Source organism: Psammomys obesus, unplaced genomic scaffold, assembly GCF_907164565.1.
Source record: "Psammomys obesus unplaced genomic scaffold, mPsaObe1.curated_primary_1811, whole genome shotgun sequence".
NCBI classification, from domain to species: domain Eukaryota; kingdom Metazoa; phylum Chordata; class Mammalia; order Rodentia; family Muridae; genus Psammomys; species Psammomys obesus.
Window position 1 is genome coordinate 603,714 of NW_026594377.1, and position 20,414 is coordinate 624,127.

The 20,414-nt window shown below is 52.7% G+C and overlaps 1 protein-coding gene across 1 annotated transcript in view; it reads right to left on the reverse strand.

Moving 5' to 3' along the window:
• Positions 1-20,414, reverse strand: part of Ell (elongation factor for RNA polymerase II) — a 47,589-nt gene that overhangs the window by 5,471 nt on the left and 21,704 nt on the right. Inside the window, exons 2-6 of the mRNA XM_055618803.1 lie at positions 11,004-11,051; positions 4,686-4,807; positions 4,381-4,544; positions 2,412-2,677; positions 496-620 (exon numbers count right to left, since the gene is read on the reverse strand). Of these exons, the coding sequence (XP_055474778.1) occupies positions 496-620; positions 2,412-2,677; positions 4,381-4,544; positions 4,686-4,807; positions 11,004-11,051 (725 nt within the window). The remainder of the gene's footprint in view (positions 1-495; positions 621-2,411; positions 2,678-4,380; positions 4,545-4,685; positions 4,808-11,003; positions 11,052-20,414) is intronic.

Consider the following 20,414-nt stretch of genomic DNA (forward strand, 5'->3'; position numbering starts at 1 on the left):
GAAGGAAGGAAGGAAGGAAGGAAGGAAGGAAGGAAGGAAGGAAGGAAGGAAGGAAAAAAGAAAGAGGAAAAGAAAAAGAAAGAAAAGGAAGCAAGAATGCTGGGTCTGTTGTCCAAAAGGGTGTGACAGGTGGCGAGCCTGGGCCATCGATGTCCCTCCCAGCCTCTCTGGGCACTTGGACTCCAGTTAGGAGACCAGCACAGAGTGAGCTGGTGTCCCTGAGCAGGAGGAAATCAGTAACAGTCTTTCAGCAAAAAAATCACTCAAGAACCAATTAGCCACTGCTCCCGGCCAGCACCCTAGGGAAGTGGCTAATTACTGTACTGCTCTCTTGGCGTCTGCCTCACACACTCTGAGGGCCCCAGAGGCTCCTCAGAAGCTATGGGGACCTGGATGGGACACCCTGGCCCAGAGGAGGCTGCACAGTCGGCTGGAACAGCCATGATTGTGACCATGTGGCAGCCTGCTGTCCCACATGCCCACTCAGGGCCTTACCGCACGAGCACACGCTTCAGCAGCTGTTGGTCACCCTCAGAGTAGCCGGGCCAGTCCTTCTGCACATCTTTGTACATGCAGTCCTGCAGTGTGCACGTGCCGTCCTTGGGGTTCACACTCGCCACCTGCAAGATATCCAGTTCTCCTTGACCGTCACTGTGGGGCCAGCAGGGTGTGTGCGCTCGGGGAGCCATGGGCTCCACAGGGCAGTGGCAGCGCCCGGACCCATGCTCTCCCACCTCAGGTTCCCTGTGCCTGAGCCGCTGAAGGCCCAAACTGTGTTGTGGCTGAGCCACTCATGTGCTCACAGCCCTTCACAGCCTCCACCCTTTGGATAGTGGCCACCAGCCGGTTCTCTACACTCCACACACAGACACATACATAGCTGCTTTATCTCAGGCTGTCAGCTGAAGCTCAAAGAATCTGATCAGAGGCTTTGAAGGGGCCAAGGCCACATCTGTGCTGGCCTTGCTGGGTGCCAGTATGCAGCCATGCAAACATCCACTACTCAACTGTGCCAAGGCTGGGTAAGGACTAAGAGGAATGAATTGTATTTCCTAGGTTTTAGAGACACAGCCTTGCCTCACAGCTGAGGCTGGCCTTGAACTCACAATTTCTTGTCAGAGGCTGCCAACCTGGCAGTCAACTTTGTGACAGCACTGAGATTTACTGGTATACTGTCATGCCCTTACTCCTAACAGGAACTCATAGCCCCACTTGCTCCTCCTCCAAGATGCCATGTGTTCCCACTGATGTCACTGCTGCCAGCATTCCGCCCTAGGGCAGGCTTCTGGCTCCCCACTGTAGGTGCTCAGAGTCTCTGGGACCTGGGGTGGCTGTAAAGGACCAGACCAGTCTGGTGACCTGTCCCCCAAGACAGGGTTCTAGATGTGTGGGGTTACGCTACCCCCACAAGACACATCACACATTCAGAGTGCCAGGATGGCAGGCCCAGCACAGCTAATCAGAGACTCTGGGAGTGACACAGCCTTTGACGCCTCTGCCTGCACGCTACATCTGTGCACTCCTCAGCCCGAGACAGGGACAGAGCATGGTCTCCCCTGATTCCAAAGCTTTCTCTGAGACTCTATATTATGTTGTCACCCAGAGGAAGGGGCCAGGCTACCCAAGCCACTTCTATGCTATCCCCAAAGCTTGGCTAATAATTGTTTGTTGAGACAGGGTTTCTCTGGGCAGCCCTGGCTTTCTTAGAACTCACTATACACACCAGGCTAGCTTTGAACTCACAGGTACCCTGCCTCTGTCTCCCAAGCACTGGGATTAAAGGTGTGCACCACTGCCACGTGTATGCCTGGTGCCCCTGGGGAACGGAAAAGGGCTTTGGATCTCCTGGAACTAGATTTACAGACAGTTAGTTGTGAGCCAACACACGAGTGCTGAGAATGGAACCTGGGTCCTCGTCAAGAGCAGCCAGCACTCCTAACCACGGGACATCTCTCTAGTCCGAGTTGTTTCTCAATTGTTATTAGGATGAGGAAGGCAATGCTGTAGCTGAACTCAGGTCGTCAGACAGCAAGCTCCTTTCCCCTAATCCTGCCACCCTTGGCTAGGGCATGATGTCAGTATGAATGTTCACCTTCCAGAGCCCCAGGAAATCCTGTGGGTGGGGACAGAAGGAAGACATGGCCCAGGTGTATCTGACTGGCCCCATCAACAGTGCAGTGCTAACAGCCAATCAGACACAAGCTCTGAGCATATCTCCAGGTGGTGCCCACCTGCCAACTTTATGCTCCAACACCATACAGGTCTGTAGGCATCCTCGCCAGGGACCCTGCTCAGGCAGATCCGTCCAAGGCTCCAGGAGGCCGGGCCAGGGACCGCCATGGAGCTAGGCAGCCTGGAGAGGTGTTTTCAAAATGGCCGCAACACGTGCGGTCACGCTGGTCTGTACCCACCTGCTGCAGCAGGCTGTCCAGGGTGTCCTTGTCTGCCTGTGTCAGCCCATCCTTCTGCAGCCGTAGTAGCAGCTCAGCCTTCCGGTAGGGCCTTAGGGCCAGGAGGTGCAGCACCCGGTCTCTGAAGGGCCGCTGCACCACACTACTGGCTCCGCTCCCACCACTCTTTCTGATGGCGCTTGCCGGGTTGATGGGGGTGGCCCGCTTCCGGAAGGGCACTGCATCGGCCGCCCCTGGTGCGGGCTTCCGGAATTGAACTTTCTTGCCTGAAATGAGAGCCTGGTTCAGGGTGTAGGGGCATGCCATAGGACAGCATGAGCTGTCCACAACACAGCAAAGCAAGCAACAGCCAACAGGAGAGAGGCTGGGGAGACTGAGATTCTGTGTCAAGTGTGTAGGCGTCTTGCCACAGTTCAAAGGCAAAAGGCACTGGGGGCTGACAGAGTCTCAAGGCCGAGGAACATGGAACACCAAATACCACAGGATCTTTGTACCCTTAGATGCAGAACTTGGAACCCTCCCTCTGACAGCACCCCACTGCCAACTGAGCTTGCTTCTGTAGCTTTAGAGGCGACCTGAGTCACTGCGTCTGGGCTGCTCCAGCTGCTGCAGCAGAGACCCAAGGGCCTATCACTAAGCTGTGGCCTCACCTAGTGCCAAATATGGCCTTCCAAAGGTCATTTTGAGCAGCCCTTCAGGGCAGCAAGCAGGAACCTGCAGGCCTTGGGCCAGGGGGACCCCTCCAGTGCTTGCCCTCCTCACAGCCCAATTCGGTTTGGTACGTCCAGGCCTCTGGTCAGAGGGCTGAACTGGAACCAAAACCATGGCTCTGCAGGTTTCATGCAGGGTTTGGTGGTTTGAGATGGGTCTCTCCATAGAGCCCAGCCTATCTTGATTCACCATCTTTCTGCCCCAGACCCTGGGGCTGAGACAACAGCTGTGCCCCCAGTTAAATAGTGACTGTCTTAGAAGCCACCATGGTATCCAAACAAGGTGTGACAAAATGAGGCTGCTAACCAACTGGTATCCACAGGAGCAAAGAGTCATTCCCATGTGTGCACAGCCCATCTCGGCCTTGAGAGGGCCTCTGTCACCAGGGAGACAGCACAGGCCAGTGCGAGTGATGATGTCCAGCCATGTTCTAACTACTTAAGTCCCACTCAAGGCTGGCCCACTGCAGGCGTGGGGGGTGGGGCAGGAGCAATGCAAAATTCCCAGGTTTTTTTTTTTTTGAAGACAGGGTTTCTCTGTGTAGTCCTGGATTTCCTTGAATTCACTCTGTAGATCAGGTTTGTCCTTGAACTCAGAGAACCGCCTGTCTCTGCCTCCCGAGTGCTGGGATTTAAAGTGTGTGCCACTACCACCTGGCCGAAATTCCCACTCTTCTTTAGAGATTTACTTATTTTTATTTTATATGTACAATGTCTTGCCTATATATATGTCTGTGCATGTATGCAGTGGCCAAGGAGGCCAGAAGAGGACCTGGAGTTACAGTTGTGTGCCTGGAGCAACCTAGGTCCTCCACTGAGGCATCTCCCCACCCTTTAGGCAGGGTCTCCTGTGGACCAAGCTGGCCTCAAATTCACTACATAGGCTAAAGTGGACAGGGAAAGACCACAGGCCTCAAGCCTACACAAAGAATTACAGGAAGGTAAGGAATGCCAAGCTCCTGAGAAGTAGTCCGCCTCAGGATAACTGTCCATGCACAATGGTCAGCCTTAGACATATATTTCTCCCCTGGGAACACACTTGCTCGCCCTGTGCTGCACTGTCCCCATGTCACCACAGCTTACTCACCTCCCAGTCTACAGTGTGCCCACAGTAACCTTTGGAGGAGTGACTGGGAACAACTAGATAACTAAGTGGGGCCTTGAGCTATCCATAGCTCCAGCACCCAAGGCCGAGCCCTCCTTGGCCATGTGACAGAGCAAGCCCCAGCTTCTGGCCCAGAATGCAGCTTCCCACCCACCCATGTAGCGGCCTCCAGCCTTAATGACAATGGCACTGCGGCTCCGAGTCTCCTCCTCTGCCTGCGCCATGCTCTGCCGTGCCTTCTGGTAGGAGTCATCAGTGGCGCACACTGTGACCTTGTCCTGGATGCTGCCCAGGCAGTCCAGGTGTACATCCCCATGGCTGCAAAACAAGGGGAAGTTTACCATTAGGATGCCCCTACCCCAAGCCACACCATGCTAGCCTGGGCCACTGCAGGAGAGGATGCAGGCTAGCTTGTGGTAGTTTTGGGGTCCCGAGGGGCCTGAGGGCAGGTAGCCTTACCTGGATACATATTGCTGGATACAGTCGAAACTGCCCTGAGGGCTGTCACGGCCAATGTTGGAGAGGTAGAAGGAGAAAGCCCGCAACTCCTCGGGGCAGTCAGGCTGGGGTATAGAGATGTGCTGTAGAAAGAGGGGATGTCACTGTGATCCTTGGCATGGGGAGGCTGGAGCACAAGCCAGCACTCACACCTCACAGACACCATGCACTAGTTACAATGTGCAAGCTGCACAGCAGGAACACATGGGGCCCCTCCTCTTTGGCACTTCCTGGCATGAAGGGTGTCTCCTGCTTCGACAAGCAGGAGATCACCCAAACCGTTGGGCTATGGAGTAGTCCGGGCTGTCTGTCACCCAGGCTCCCCACCTTGCCAGTGAGGCTGTCCTGACCTGGAGCATCCATGAAAGGAAAATGCACACAACTGCAATGGCTGCTGACAGCATGCATCCCTCTCAGCAGACGCCAACAGAAAGGCTCAGTGCGTTTCACCCTACGGTCTGCACGGCTCAGCTATCAAGCCTGAAAGGCCCTATCACCTGCATTGCCTTAATCTTAATGCAAATGTGTGTGTGGTTTGTTTTTATTTGTGTTTGTGGAGTTTGAGCACCTCGAGAAAGCAAAGGGTCTTTGTGAGAACACAGAGTCTTTGAGACCCCTTCCTTCCACCCTTCAAAGGGTTCAAATTCCCCCTTCTCTCTGGCTAAAAGATGGGATTGGAGGTCTTATCCTCAGATCTGAGGCCACATTCACCCCTTTTGTCAAATGGGGTCACCCTTTTTTCATGGTCAGCTCCTGAGGTGGGTTCTTTGAGCCCTGGGAATTTGCATAAAGATGGCAGATTTCTTTTCATCTTATTTTTTTCAAGACGGGGTTTTCCTGTGTAGCCCTGGGTGTCCTAGAGTCTCTCTGGAGACCAGGCTGGCCTCAAACTCATAGAGATCCACCTGCCTCTGCCTCTGCCTCTGCCTCCCAAGTGCTGGGGTTAAAGGGGTGTGTGCCACCATCAGCAGGCTTTTTTGGCTTTAAATTTAAAAAAAAAAATTTTTTTTTTCAAGACAGGGTTTCTCTGTGTGTATTCCTGGCTGTCCTGGAACCTCTCTGTAGACCAGACTGGCCTCGAACTCACCGAGATTCACCTGTGGTTTGTTTCTTAAAAGACTGACTGACTGATTGATTGATTGATGGGTGTATGGATTGACTGATTTAATGTAGATGAGTGCTCTACCTGCATGTATACCTGCATGCCAGAAGAGGGCATCAGATCCCAGCATAGATGGTTAAGAACACTATGTGGGAGCTGGAAATTGAACTCAGTACCTCTGAAAAACAGGCAGTATTTTTCAGCCATCTCTTCAGCCCGTTTCTTTTTTTTTCTTTTTTTTAAGACAGGGTCTCTCTGTATAGTCCTGGCTGTTCTGGGACTCACTCTGTAGAACAGGCTAACCTCAAACTCAGAGATCTATCCAGTACCTCCTGAGCATCGTGATTAAAGGTGTGCACCACCACTCCTAGCTCAAATGTGTTTGTTTCTGAGACAGGGTCTCTAGCCTAGACCAACCTCAAATTCACAACATGGCCTAGGCTGACCTTGAACTCCAGACCGTCCCGCTTCAACCTCCTCAGTGCTGGGACGACAGGTGTGTACCATGCCTGGTTTGTCTGGCCCTGGGATGGATCTCAGAGCCTCAGGAATGTTGCTGAACAAGTCTCTACCCACTGACTCCTTGCTCCAGCCCCCAAATGCTTTTATCAAGTCCAGAGAGGGAAAGAGTGCCCTGCACCCCGCATCTGACAACCCAGGCCCCAGCCTGCTTCTCACACCTCACCCAGGTGTGCACACACACCAATTCCAAGCATACAGCCTCATATGTGCATGCACAGTAGACACAAAAAAACAGCAGCTTGCAAGGAGCCATGAAGGCAATGCCACCCAGACTCATCCCATCCGCCAAGGTCCTGACTGGCCTTCCGGGTAGCTTTAGCACTCTGCTGAATGGCAAGAGGAAGCGGCCATGGGCTGTGGAACTTGAAAGGGTTTCTGAGTGTGCCTAGTGTGTGGAGCCTCCACGGCATGAGTTCCCGGCTTAGGCTGGGGCTGACACCCTCTTGGCACAAGCCCTGAGTTGCATGTGGCTGTTGTCACAGCCAGTGACAGTTGGGCTCCTTGCAAATGCCCTGATCCAGGGCCAGCAGCCTGAGCTCTGCAAGGGTGCCAAGCAGGAGAGGCAGGGCACTGCAGTCAGTGCTGGGGCTGTGGCAGAACTGAGAAAGGGAGCTTTGTCCCTCTGGGGACAAGCCACACAGGGTGCTGGGCTCTATCATCCAGGGATGGTAGAGGCAGCAGGTGGGGGACTTGGCCAGGACTCAAAGGAGAGCTGGATCTGCCATGGTGAATGCTGCAGTTGCCCAGTGGGTAGTAGCATCATAACATCAAGGCATAGCCAGAGCCTGCTGCTGTGGGGGGGGTCTCAGCTGCCAGCCCTAGTGACCAACTTCAGCATGGCTCCAAGCTGTCTGAGGGTATGGGTGGCCTAGGTTCAGCATTTTCAGAAAAAGAGCCTGGTGAGGTGTGTGAAATCCACTCTGGAGTGCCTGAGGACCCAGGCCTGGGGGACATCCTGGTGGTCTGAGGTTCAGCCACCGGGAGCACTGGCCCCACCTAGAACCCTTCCAGCTTTCACTATAATCCAGGCTCAAGATGGTATGTGTGAGGAGATCTTTACATGGGAACTGAGTTGGGTGGCAGCTAACAGTGAGAGTCCTTTTAAAGCAATGTTTTCTCAGTTTAAAACAAGCTGAACCGAGGCTCAAAGGCAAAAGCACTTGCTGCTCCTACAGAGGATCCTCATGGCAGCTCAAAGCAGCCTGCAACTCTAGCTCTGGAGGATCCAACACCCTCTCTGGACTCAGGAAAAGCTACTTCTCCCAACACAGAAACACAATTAAAAATAAAAAATAAACGCTAAAAGCCGGTGGTGGCACACACCTTTAATCCTAGTACTCAGGAGGCAGAGGCAGGAGGATCTCCGTGAGTTAGAGGCCAGCCTGGTCTACAGAGAGTCCAGGACAACAAGGGCTACACAGAGAAAGCCTGTCTCGAGAAAACCAAGCCAACCAAACAAGGAGTGGTGTGCAGTTCTGTGGTCCACAGGGTACATCCAAGAACCCAAGCATCCTGCCTGCTCCTTCTGGGACACCCTCTTCTGAATGAGCCTAATTACAGCAGGCCTCAGAAAATACATGGGTATTTGGCTTCCTTCCCCTCCGCCCACGGACTGAATAGCGTGAACCAGTCCCCTTGGGCAGCCTGCCCAGCCTCATTACAGGAATAACACTGAAGACTTAAGGTCCTGAACATTTGGACCTTTCCACAACCTTCCTATGCTGTCCCTGCTTGCTCAACTTGTGGATCCTGACTCCTTTGGGGGTCGAACAACCCTTCCACAGGGACTGTCTAAGACCACCAGAAAATACAGATATTTATATTAGGATTGATAACAGGAGAAAAATTAGTTATGAAGTAACAATGGAAGTAATTTTAGAATTGGAGATCACCATAACATAACAAGCTGTATTAAAGGGTCGTAGCTTTGGAAAGGTTGAGAACCACTGGCTTAGAAGCCAGGACAGCAGGCATGACCAATGGCAATCCTAGTCACTCTGCAGCCTCCGATCCTAGACATAGGGACAGCATCTGTCTCTGACCACCCTGCCTTGCCAGCTACATACATGGGTTATGCGCTCTGGCTGCACCGTGGTACGTAGCCATAGACACCAAGTGTTCTCTATCACAGGGTCAGCCAGGTAGTAGTCACTGCCACTCAAGGGCTATGGCTTCAATGCCCGGTAACAGCCAGAGACCAGGGATGGTAGAGCTCAAGATCCACAAAGGAGGAGCAGTGCATACAGGCAAATGCTGCAGGGGTCTGGGGAATGAGGTCCATGCCAAGGAACTGGTCCTGGGAATCTAGTTGTTCTGGGGTCCTGGGTGGCCATGACCAGGTGGCATACACTGGGTCTTTGCTAAGCACACAGTCTTCCGGAGCCTGGTTCTGGCCACACTGACTGCAGGGGCAATGCTGAGGCATCCAGACATACACCCCAGTCATGTGTGACATCAAGACCCTTAACAGGTGGCATGTTCTTAAGGAGGCTGAGGCAGAAAATGAGGTTGAGGCCAGCCCAGAATGAGGAGTAGGGCAGGAGTATGCTAAGGGCGAGTGTCGGGAACTTGCTGTTCTGGGTTCCATGACCCCATCACATACAGATGTGCGGTGGACTTGGACCAAAGCACAGAGGCGGCAAAAAGCATGGCTGGTACTTCTGTGGAATAAGCACTTGGTACACAGGCCAGAACTATGCAATTGTGATGGCTCTTCTTGCTTGTCAACTTGACCACATCTGGAATTAACTAAAACCCAAGTGGCCAGGCACACCTCTGAGGAACTTTTCCTTAGTGGAATCATTTCAAGTATGAAGATCCACCCTAGATCCGGGTCTTCTGGGGTGAAAAAATTCACCTTTCATCTGGGCCACCCCCTCTCCTGGCAGCCTGGATAAAGGACACAGAGGAAGGGAACACTACTTGTTTGCTCTCCCTCTCCCTCGCAAGTCCACTCCTTCACCGGCATTAGAGCCTACTCCTTCAGGACTACGGTGCACAGGGAAGACGCTGAGACTTCCCACCTCACGGACCGAGCGGCTACTGGACTGTTGGGCTTCCACCCTCCAGCAGCTGGTGTTGAACTAGCTGGACCACAGCCTGTGAGCCATGCTAATAAATCCCGCATATATCGGCATTCATTCTTCATTCTATCAGTTCTGCTTCCCTAGACAACCCTCACTAATACAGGGCTCCACAGGCTAGCAACTGTGGGCCCCGTGGGCAGCTGAGGCATGCCGTTTGTCTGGCAGCCAGTCACAGTAAGATGAAGCTGAATTCACCTGCAGGGTCTGGGCATCTACAGGAGAGGGATGGGGACACTAGTGCCCCAGCCTTCCCTAGGGCTGCAACCCCACAGTCAACTCCTATGAGGGGCCAGTGGTCAGGATGACCTCTTCCCAGTCAGACGGGCACATAGCCCCAGAACCCTGGGAGGCACAGGGAGTCCACCACAGCCACCCAACCCCATAGGCTGCTGGGTACCTACCAAGTCAGCCACGAGGCAGCAACTTCAAGTGAAAAGATAAAAAGATAGGACTGGGCATAGATTGGCCACCATAGACTCAGGAGGCTGAGGCAGGATGATTCTCAGTAATATAGCTAGATGCTATCTCAAAATATAAGTAAAAGGTGGGGGCTGCAGAGATGGCTCAGGGTTAAGAACACTGTTTGTTCTTGCAGAGGCCTTAGATTCGAATTCAAACACCCACATGGCAGCTCTCAACTACCTATAACTCCAGTTCCAGGGCATGCAGTTATCTTCCATCTCAGTGGGTACTGGGCACTTAGTGCATAAACAAATATGCAAAAGAATTAGGGGAAATAAAGTAAAAAGAGGGGGTTGGGGATTTAGCGCAGTGGTAGAGCGCTTGCCTAGCAAGCACAAGGCCCTGGGTTCGGTCCTCAGCTTGGGGGTGGGGGGAGACACAAAATAACAAAAAGACCAAAAACAACAACAACTAGAAGAGGCTGTGCTGGTCTGAATCAGAATGGGTACCCCAGGCTCATATATTTGAATGCTTAGTTGCCTGGGAGTAGCACCATTTGAAAGGATTAGAAGAATTAGGAGGTGTGGCCTTGTTGGAGGAAGTCTGTCACTGGAGGTGGACTTTGAGGTTTCAAAAGCCCAAGCCAGGCCCAGAGCCTCTTTCTGTGCCTACAGATGAGGATATAGACTCTCAACTACTGCTCCAGCACCATGTCTGCCTTCCTGCCACCATGCACTCACTATGGTGATCAAATTGTAAGCCAGCAGCCAGTTAAATGCTGCAAGAGCTGCCGCGGTCACGGTGCCTCCCCACAGCAGCAGAACAGTGATTAAAGCAGAGGCCTGGAGCTAGCAGCTAACTGGCAGAGCACTTGCCTGACCTGTCACAAGTGCTGGGCTTCCTCCCCAGAACCACAAGGTGGTGAGGGTTGGGTTTTACATGGAGGCATTTCTATCACTATGAAATACCACACACATGCCCACCCAACAGGGGGCTGGAATGGCATCCATCTTCAAGAAGGCACCCCAAGGATCACTGTGAAATGACCACTTGCTCTCACACATGGCCTTCACTGGGCATCAGGGTCCAGTCTGGGGCCACTCAGAGGTGAACAGGCAGGAACCCGACTCTTCCATAGTCCATGTGTATCGGACAGGGAACACTTACTCCTTGGCTTCCTTCAAATCGGATGGATGGTTTCAGTGACACAGAATCCTACAAGAGACAAAAGGGGAAAGCATCAATGGACAGAACATCTCTGCCCTTCCAGCCAAACAGCATATTCAGAGAACCTCAGAGTTTTGAAGGGTCAGTAGCCCCTCCAACTGGCAGAGCCAAAGTCACAGAAGAAGAGCCTTGGAGAGGCTAGCCAGGAGCCAAGGACGCTGCCACAGGTTGTGACTCCCCAAAAGAGGAGGAAGCAGATCACAAAGGCAGGGCCACAGCCAAGAGGGCTGCCAGATGCAGGAGCCAGCAGTGTGTGAGCCCAGCTGAGGTGCATATCACACATGCTGCTGCTGTCAGTGGGTGCACCTGGCTAGCCCTTCGCTTTAGCTGGCTTTAGTCACTGTGTCTGTGTGACAGCCTCTGAAGAAACCCTGCATGGAGGGCTTCGGCTCAGGACAGCCCACACACAGCCCCGAGTTCACTCCTGTGCCTTCCCGGCCAGGGCAACTTCCCAGAGACACTGCTGTCTGCAGGCTCCTGACTCCTCCACCTCACCCAAGACTCAGAGGCTCTGTGTAGCTGTACTGCCAATGCCTCCCAAGCAGGGCAGGTGGAGCTCTTAGGCGTGGGGGTGAGAAGTGTGCTGCACTGGGCCAGGGCCAGAACTACTGCCACCAGCTGGCATGGCAGGAGCAGGCAGCCAAGAGGACAGGTGGACCTCTGAGGCAGCCTGTGGCCCTACAAAATGACCTACACTTGGCCCCAAGAATGGAGGTAGAGTCCCCCTTGTTCTCTACAGAGTCATGGTCACATCTCAGCAGACACATTCCACAGAGTCAGCCCCTCAGGAACAGGCCAGCCAGCCAGCCAGTCACGGTCCGGAACACCCAGCATCCACTCTGTTTCCCATGGGGACCACATACAAGGGGCAGCATGCACTAGGGCCACTGTGCTAAAGACACAAGGCCAAACCATAACCCAGCCTTTACCCACTGGTCTCATTAGAAGCGCAGAATCTGGTCAAGTAAGTCCTTAGGAACAAAACCAGGTGTTTGCTGGAATGCCTTAAGACACACAGGAGAGTTTTGGAATGACAGGTGTTGACAAAAAAGACAACCTGAGAGAGATGTCCCCAGCCCACACCCATGAGCAGGCAGGAGTGGCAGCCCCACCCCAGGTGAGAGCCACATGCATGCATGCTGGATGGGGTGGTAGGGTTTGTTTGGTCTTGCGTGATGCTGGGCATTACCAGGTGCACACTTGTCACTAAGCCAACCCCAGCCCTTCCTTGGTATGCCATACCAGGAGACCAGGAAAACTTACAGCCAAAGCTCACATTTTCAGAGTTGAGGGGCCAGCAACTGGTGGAGATACCCAGAAGCAGAAGGAGCCCTGGGTATGACCTCGGGCCCTGAGGGTCACATGCTGCGTTAGTATATCTCCATACTTAGGAGGATGAGGCATCTTTGTCTATATAAGTTTAAAGCCAGCCTGGGCTACTTGAGACCCTGACAGAGAATTTAGAACATACAATTCCTCACTGGCCAGGCGCTTCTGTCAGCTCTGTGGCAATGTGCACTGCCTCCCATGTGGATGTCCCTGTGGATTAGGGTACCACAAAGCAGCATCCTCTGTACACAGATCCTTGAGCCACTCAGTATCCTTTCACTTTCTTTCCTCAGGGCTTGTATACATGCTTAGACTCTGTCATGGGGTCATATCTTAACATAAACGGCAAGAAAGGTTAAAGGAAGTCTTTGAGAGACACAAGGTGGCCCTTCTGGCCAAAATATCAGTGACACTATGTCAATGGGCCTGAGGCCTCAACCATGCTCAGGGGTTGGAAGAACAGGTGCAAGGCCTGGTCCACCTTTACCTCAGGGCCAAGCTCTCCAGAGGCTAGCACAGACGCAGAACACAGGATTCACCATGGAGCAAGACTTCTGAGTGCCAGGGAAAAGGCAGGAAAGGACACCATCCTTCATCATGTACATGGAGTCTGGATGGCAGCCCAGCAGGTCAGCTCTGAGGGTTGACCTTATGGCTGATCTCAGGTGGTTGTCCCCATGTGACCTGGCTGCTATCACAGACCTGGGCTCCTGGGCTCCTGGGCACAGAGGCTAGGCCCTTCATCTCAACAACAAGCCATGGATGGGCAGAGCAACAGAACAACAGAACAAGCTGTGCATGGTGGTGCACCAGCAGGCAGGAGGCTGGGGCAGAAGGCTGATGAGACCAGGTCAGCCTGGGTTGCAGAGCAAGACCTTGCCTCAAAAGCCAACGGTGACCATACCCGTCACAAGGTCACAGTGACCTCAGAGAATGAAAGCAGATTAACAAAAGACCAGGAGGGGCTGCTCAGTCCCACAACAAACAGAGGACCACAGCTGTCCCCATGGCCTTGACCCATGAGCCTGACAGCTGGAAGCCCACTGGGGGAGCTAGTATGCAGGAAACAGGTGACCCTGTTGGTGCCAGCCACTAGCCAGCAGTGCCTCACATCTAATCTCTTCACACAGCACAGACTCAAAGACCTTGAATGGCACAGGGGGTTGAGTTTCTGCAAAGGTGTCCTGTGTTCTAAAGCACGCCTTCCTACTGCAGCCACCACAGGGTTCTGAGCAATCAGTGGTCCAGCGCACAAACTGGATTTAACGCCCTATCCACACACACACACAACCACCCGGCGCATCCAAGAACTTTCTGGAATGCAGCCCACCCTCTCAGCCAGGTCTCGAAAGGAATACAAGCTGGAGCCTGTAGAAGCCTTGCCCTGCGCTGGTTCCCGTCAGAAAGAACACAGCCCCCTGGGACTTGGGCAGCTGAGGGTCTCGGCAGCTCCAGCACCAGCTCTCCCCGAATCTGGTGAGTGTACGGTGGTTACTAGTTATGAATTACAAGCTTGAGAATTACAGGGCTAGGGGCTCTACATGGCCCACAGCCCTGGGTCCTGGCAGCTCAGGCAGGCTATGGCTGTTCCTGGAAGCTTGGGAAAGAAGCAATCTGGAGTCAGGCATGCTGCGACACACCTGTAAACCCAGTACTTGGGAGGCAAAGGGAGGTGGTCAAAGACTCTGCAAGCTTAGAACCTGGTTACATGATACGTTGCCTCAAACCAAACCAAACCAAACCAAACCAAGAAGTGACATGCTCTTGTCATCTAAAGCAAGGTGCTGTGGCTGTGGTGGCTGGCACCTGCCGTCCACTAACACACTGCTCAGCACCACCCATCTGCATGCTGTGCTCTCAGAGGCCTGTACAGGTAGGTGATCACAGCAGCACTGCAAGAACTGGGGCTACACACAGCCGCCCACCCAAGCAGCATGGCACTAAGCACAGGACACTCAGGGAGGATAAGTGAGCAGCCAGATGAACAAGAGGCCCCTGCTGTCAGGGCCCACCACGCTTCTCACTGTCAGGACAGTGCAGCCAGCCCCGGTTGCCACATGTCCTAGCGAGGTAGAAGGGGCCAGGGCAGGGACCTCGCAGGCCAAGATGCACACACTATATCCAGATTGCAGCCAAGAGGGAGGTGGGTCTTCAGGTCTTGGCTTATCTTGGCTCCCCTCACTGAGAAAACCCAGGCAGAGTTCTGCAAAGCCATGGAGCCACTTCTAATGTGGTCTGGTAACACTTGAGAGCAAGGAGGTCCAGTTGATGCTGGCCCACAAGCCTGGGAGGTGAGTGGAGAAAAGGGAGTCACCCAGCATGGGACTCTCGTTACCCAGAGAGGGACAGGTTGGTGGAGAAATGCCCAGACAAGGCAACACCCAGGTTTGTTCTTGTGGGGCAGGGGAGGGGTGGCACACAGAGCGGACAGCACTGAGCAGAGTGCGAGGGACAGGAAGCTGTCTGCACGGGAGACGTGGAAGGGCAGTTCTCCTGTGGGCACTGATGGTGGTGAAAATATGGGGCTGTAGGGTGTGGGTCAGGTGAGATCATGGTAGGCGGCTTAAATGCAGGCAGGGGTGTGACTGGTGCTGGTCCCACCTTCACTGAGCAGCAGCTGGGAAGTATAAGCCAACCCCTTCCTGTGTAAGCTGCTTTTGGTCATGGTTTCACCACAGCAATAGAAAGCCTAGTCGATACAGAAACTGGTACCAAGATAGTGGAGTGGCGCAGAGACCTGCTGTTCTGAGAGGTATGCAAGGACTCTGGAACTTTGAGCAAGAAAAGCTATTAAGAAGCCAGGCACGGTGGCACACACCTGTGATTCCGGCACTCAGAAGGCAGAGGCAGGCAGATAGATCTCCATGAGTTCAAGGCCAGCCTCCTCTACAAAGTGAGTCCAGAACTGCCAAGGCTACACAAAGAAACCCTGTTTCAAAAGAGAAAAAAAAAAAAAAAAAAAAAAGAGAGAGCGGCATCACTGAGGTGAACTCTGCTGTGAAGCGTTTCCGCAGGGGCAGCACACAGAAGCTGTCTCAAAAATGGCCAATGCCGTCAGCCCTCACAAGCTTCTGACTAGGAAAAATTCCCAGGCGGGCTGGTTTGAAGGCATGAAGGGGTCACAGAGCACGTCCAGGCCTGGCACTCTGTAACGGGGCTAGAGTCCCCCTAGAGAGCCAGGACAGACTCTGGGTGAAAGCACAGCCCATCTGCAGTAGAGGACAGGTAACACAGGAGGCCAGCAAGGACAGCAGCAGGGGTGCAGTGAGGCTGCCTAAGACAGTGTGTGTGCAGAGCCCCAGGGCAGGACCAGAAGCAACCACACTCCCTGGAGGAGCCCAGATCTTGGAGGATCGAAACACTGGCTATTAAGGGGTTTTTTGGTTTGATTGGGATTTTTTGAGGGGTTGGGGTGGGGAGACAGAGTTCTCTGTGTAGCCCTAACTATCTTGGAACTCATCTGCAGAACAGGCTGGCCTTGAAAGAGATCTGCCTACCTCTGCTCCCAAGTGCTGGGATTACAGGCGAGTGCCACCCGTCAACTGGATACTGAGTTACTTACAGAGTTTGGGTCTTGCTTTGACTTGATTGTTACTGTGCCCTGGCTCTTCCCTCCTGAAGTAAGAGTTTTGATTGTACAGAAGCCCACTGTTGAGAGACCTTGACTTTTAAAAGACTGGATTTTAAGAGACCAGCTATTTTTTTTAAAGAGACTGAATTTTTAAAGATTGTGTGACTTAAAATTTTGGAATATTTATATTGTTAATGTTGATATTAATATGTGATCTTGGGAAAGGAAAAGTTATGGCTTAACAGTAACGTTTTTTTTTTTTTTTTTTTTTTTTTTTTTAAGCCAACAAGGGGTCAACTGTGCCAGACAGTTTTAGGTCAACTTGACCTAAAACAACAAGCTGGGGTCATCTAGGAGGAGGGGAGTCCTCCATAAGATTAGGCTGCAGTCAAGCCTGCAGGGCATTTTCTTAATTAGTGATTGATGGGGAAGGTCTCAGCCTGATGTGGATGGCACCCTTCATGGCATGGTGGTCCTGGCTTCACCCGGGCTGAGCAAACCAGTAAGCCTCCATGACCTCTGCCTCAGCTCCAGGTTCCTGGCCCACTTGAGTGAACAGTGATATGGAAGTGTAAGCGTACCTGGACTAACCCCTGCCCCGAGAGTCAGGGCTGAAGCTCCATCTGGCTGCTGTCTTCAGGGGCCCACAGCCTGTGGTGCCACCTCCACAGCAAGACAGAGTCCTGTGGACCAGGTGACAGCAGGTATGACACTTCTGTGCTCTCAGCAATTTCTAGACTGGCCCCTAGGTGCATGTTGGAGGGCAACATATGTGGCTTGGGGGGGTCACATCACCATCCCTAGGGTGGGTTGTAAGTGATCCCATCAGCCTAACAAGCCCGACTGTGTGCTGTTGAGGGCTGTGTCACTCCTGAAGCTTGCCGAAACCAAGGACACAACTGTGAGACACAGTACTGGCCAGGTGGTTGCACCTGGCGACAGCACCAGCATACTTGGTTGAGAGCCACCTGGCTTCAGGTCTGTGGGGCAGAGACATGAGTGTTGTGGTCACTGGGCCTGAATGCTCTCAGCACTGACCCATTCCTGGGACAGGGCAATGTAGTGGGAATAGGCAAGGCCCCAGCAGGCTGGTCCCAAGACAGACACAAAACACACAGACACACACACACCAAGGCAAGCATCAGGACACAGGGTGCTAGAATCTTCTCTGTCTCAGGAGAGTAGCTGAGTAAGGCAACAGGAAATGTTTATACAAGGTGCAACAGTTTACACCAGTGTTGCTCGGTGAGGCATGGCTGGTATCTGTGGGCACTGCCTGGGTAGGGAAGGCCCTCCAGAGGGAAGCTGGCATCCTGACCACCTTGGAAACTTTACAGGATGACAGATTGGGAGCCTTCCCCCACATACTGCCCAGCTTGAGCCCACGTCTCTAATGGCAACATCACTGAATTGGGGACCATATGCAGTTCAAGCCTATGGCAATTTTTTTTTTTTAAAGACTTATTTAAGCCAGCTGACAGTGGTGCAGGCCTTAAATCCCAACACTCTGGAGGCAGATCCCTGAGTCTGAGGCCAGCCTTGTCTACAAAGTGAGTTCAGGACAGCTAAAATGGCAGTGTTAAACCTAAGACCCCTGCACAGATGCAGCACATGGCAGTTCAGTCTCCAAGTGGGGTCCATTGTGATAGGAACAGGGACTGTCTCTGACATGAACTGGTAGGCCTGCTCTTTAATTACCTCCCCCTGAGGGGGAAGCAGCATTACCAGGCCACAGAAGATGACAATGCAGCCACTCGTGATGAGACCTAATTGACTAGGATCAGAAGGAAGGAAAAGAAAACCTCCCCTATCAGTGGACTTGGGGAGGGGCATGCATGCAAAGGGTAAAGGAAGGGAAGGATTGGGAGGAGGGAGGGAACCACAGCGGGGATACAAAGTAAATAAAGTGTAATTAATAAAGAATTTTTTTAAAAAAGTGCCCAGGTTAGCTGGGCATGGTAGTACATACCTTTAATCCCAGGGAGGCAGAGGCAGGTGGATCACTGTAAGTTCAAGGCTAGCCTGGTCTACAAGGAGAGCCAAAGCTACACAAAGAAAGCCTGTCTCAGAAAAACAAATAATAAAATAATTTTTTAAAGTGTCCAGGCTTCTTGGTGTCTGCAGAGCCTAAACACACAGCACACACCCACATGCAATAGTCAATTGTTCCCACCTCTCTTTTTCTTTTCTTCTTCTTCTTCTTCTTTTTTTTTCCTGTTCCTTTTTGGTTTTTCGGGACAGGGTTTCTCTGTGTACCCATGGCTGTCCTAGAACTTGCTCTACTGACCACACACTATTAGCCTCAAACTCAAGAGATCCGTCTGCTTATGCTTCCTGAGTGGTGGAGTTAAAGGCGTGTGCCACCACTGCCCAGCATAAAGAAATCTTAAAAAAAAAAAAAAAAAAAGGTTGCCATGTGCTTGAAAGGCATATGGGCCCCAATCCAATTTGGTGTCCATGCAGACATGCGGCTCCATCTGGGCAGCATACTGTGGACTGGTCCCAAATCAGGAAGAGTAGGGCTGTGTCTGAGACACTAGATCCAAGGCTGCTAAGAACCAGGGCTGAGAGGCCAGACATGTAATGAACAGATCATATCTAGAGCCAGACAAGGCTGGGTGAGAGTGGCAGTGTATACTGCCCTTCCCTGGAGCCAGGAGCTTCACCGTGTACAGCCAACCCCACTGAGCAGTGTTCCTCCTCCAGCCACTGCCGGCCCTGACCCAGGACACAAGGAAGGGAGGGCATGATGCCTTCTTCAGTAAGCCCAGGCACCAGGCCCAGGCCCAGGCCACCTTCTCAGAGCCCTGCCGGCAGAAGGAACTGCAGGGACTGAACCCTGGCCAGCAACCTCCTGGTAGCCTCCCCTTTCCAGTAAAGCCCAGCCTGTTGGGAAATGCCGTTCAGGAATCCTCCCGCAGCTTCCTGGCAGATGATCATGCTCACCAAGGCCATGGGCCCTGCTGGGAAGGGTACCCCCATGATCAACTGGGGCTCAGGAACTACCCACAGCTGTGGCTTGAGCAGGTTAGACAGAGCAGATGGACAGTAGGCGTGTCTAATTCAAGGAGGAAAGCTAGAAAACTCCCAAAATAACCCTAAATGGAGGGTTTTCTTTGTTGTTGTTTTTTGAGACAGGGTTTCTCTGGCTGTGTAGCCTTGGCTGTCCTGACTCACGTTACAGACCAGGCTGGCCTCGAACTCACAGAGATCTGCATACCTCTGCCTCTCATGTGCTGGGATTAAAGGTGTGCATCCCCACAGCCAGCTAATGGAAGACTCTTAAGGCTAGAACTGAAAAACACAACCCAGCAGAGAACACCACCTGGCTATAGCTTTGGCATTGGGGGCACACCCAGAACCCAGCCCTGTTGCCAAGCCCCCTCAAATTCATTTTCTGTCTCCGTGAATGTGTCTTTCTGAAGTTGTCTCCATGAGGTCACACAGTATGTTGGAGCTGTGGCAGTGCAACAAACGCCTCTGACCTGGAAGCTGCAAACAACAAAACCTGTTCTGTCCTGGGTGTCACTGGGCTGTAGCAGGAGCAAGCCCCACCCAGCACCTTTCCCTTGTGACTGTCCCTTTAATCTCTGCCACAGATGGCCACATGACACTCCCTCTTCTTGACTACACCTTACAGAAACACTGTTTTCTTTGTTGTTTATTTCTTGTGCATTGGTGTTTTGCCTGCATTTATGTGTGTGAGCATGTCAGATCCCATGGAACTGGGGTGACAAACAGTCGTGAGCTGCCATGTGGGTGGAGAGAACTGAACTGGGCCCTCTAGAAGAGCACCTAGTGCTCTTAGACGCTGAGCCATCGCTCTAGCCCTGGATTTTCTTTTTCATGTGAGCAGGTCTCACACACCCCTGGCTGGCCTCAAGTTTACTGCGTGTCTGGGAGTGGGCCAGGGCTACTGCGCCTGCTTATGTGGTGCTGGATAGAGAGCCAAGGCTCCAGGGCACTGCCATCTTCTCTCAGCTCGGACAGGTCTTGCTGACCTGGAACTCACGGCCTGCACCAGGCCAGCCACCAGTGTTCAGCAATCCTGCCTCTGTCTCTGGAGTGCCAAGAAGACGGATGTGTACCAGCACCTCTTCTTTTTCCTTTTTGTTTTTGTTTTGTTTTCTGTTGGAGACAGGGTTTCTCTGTGTAGCCTTAGATGTCCTGGCCTCACTTTGTAGACCAGGCTGGCCTCAAACTCACAGAGCTCCACCTGCCTCTGCCTCCCCGAGCACTGGGATTACAGGCGTGTGCCACTGAGCCTGGCTCCCTTTTGGTTTTTAAAATCAAGAGTTTTGATACCTAACCATGGCTGGTCCAAACCACTGATCCTCCTGCATCAGCTCCCACCTGCCAGGATGACAGTATGCCCCACCACCTCCAGTCATCTTTACATACATTACACACACACACACACACACACACACACACACACACACACACACACA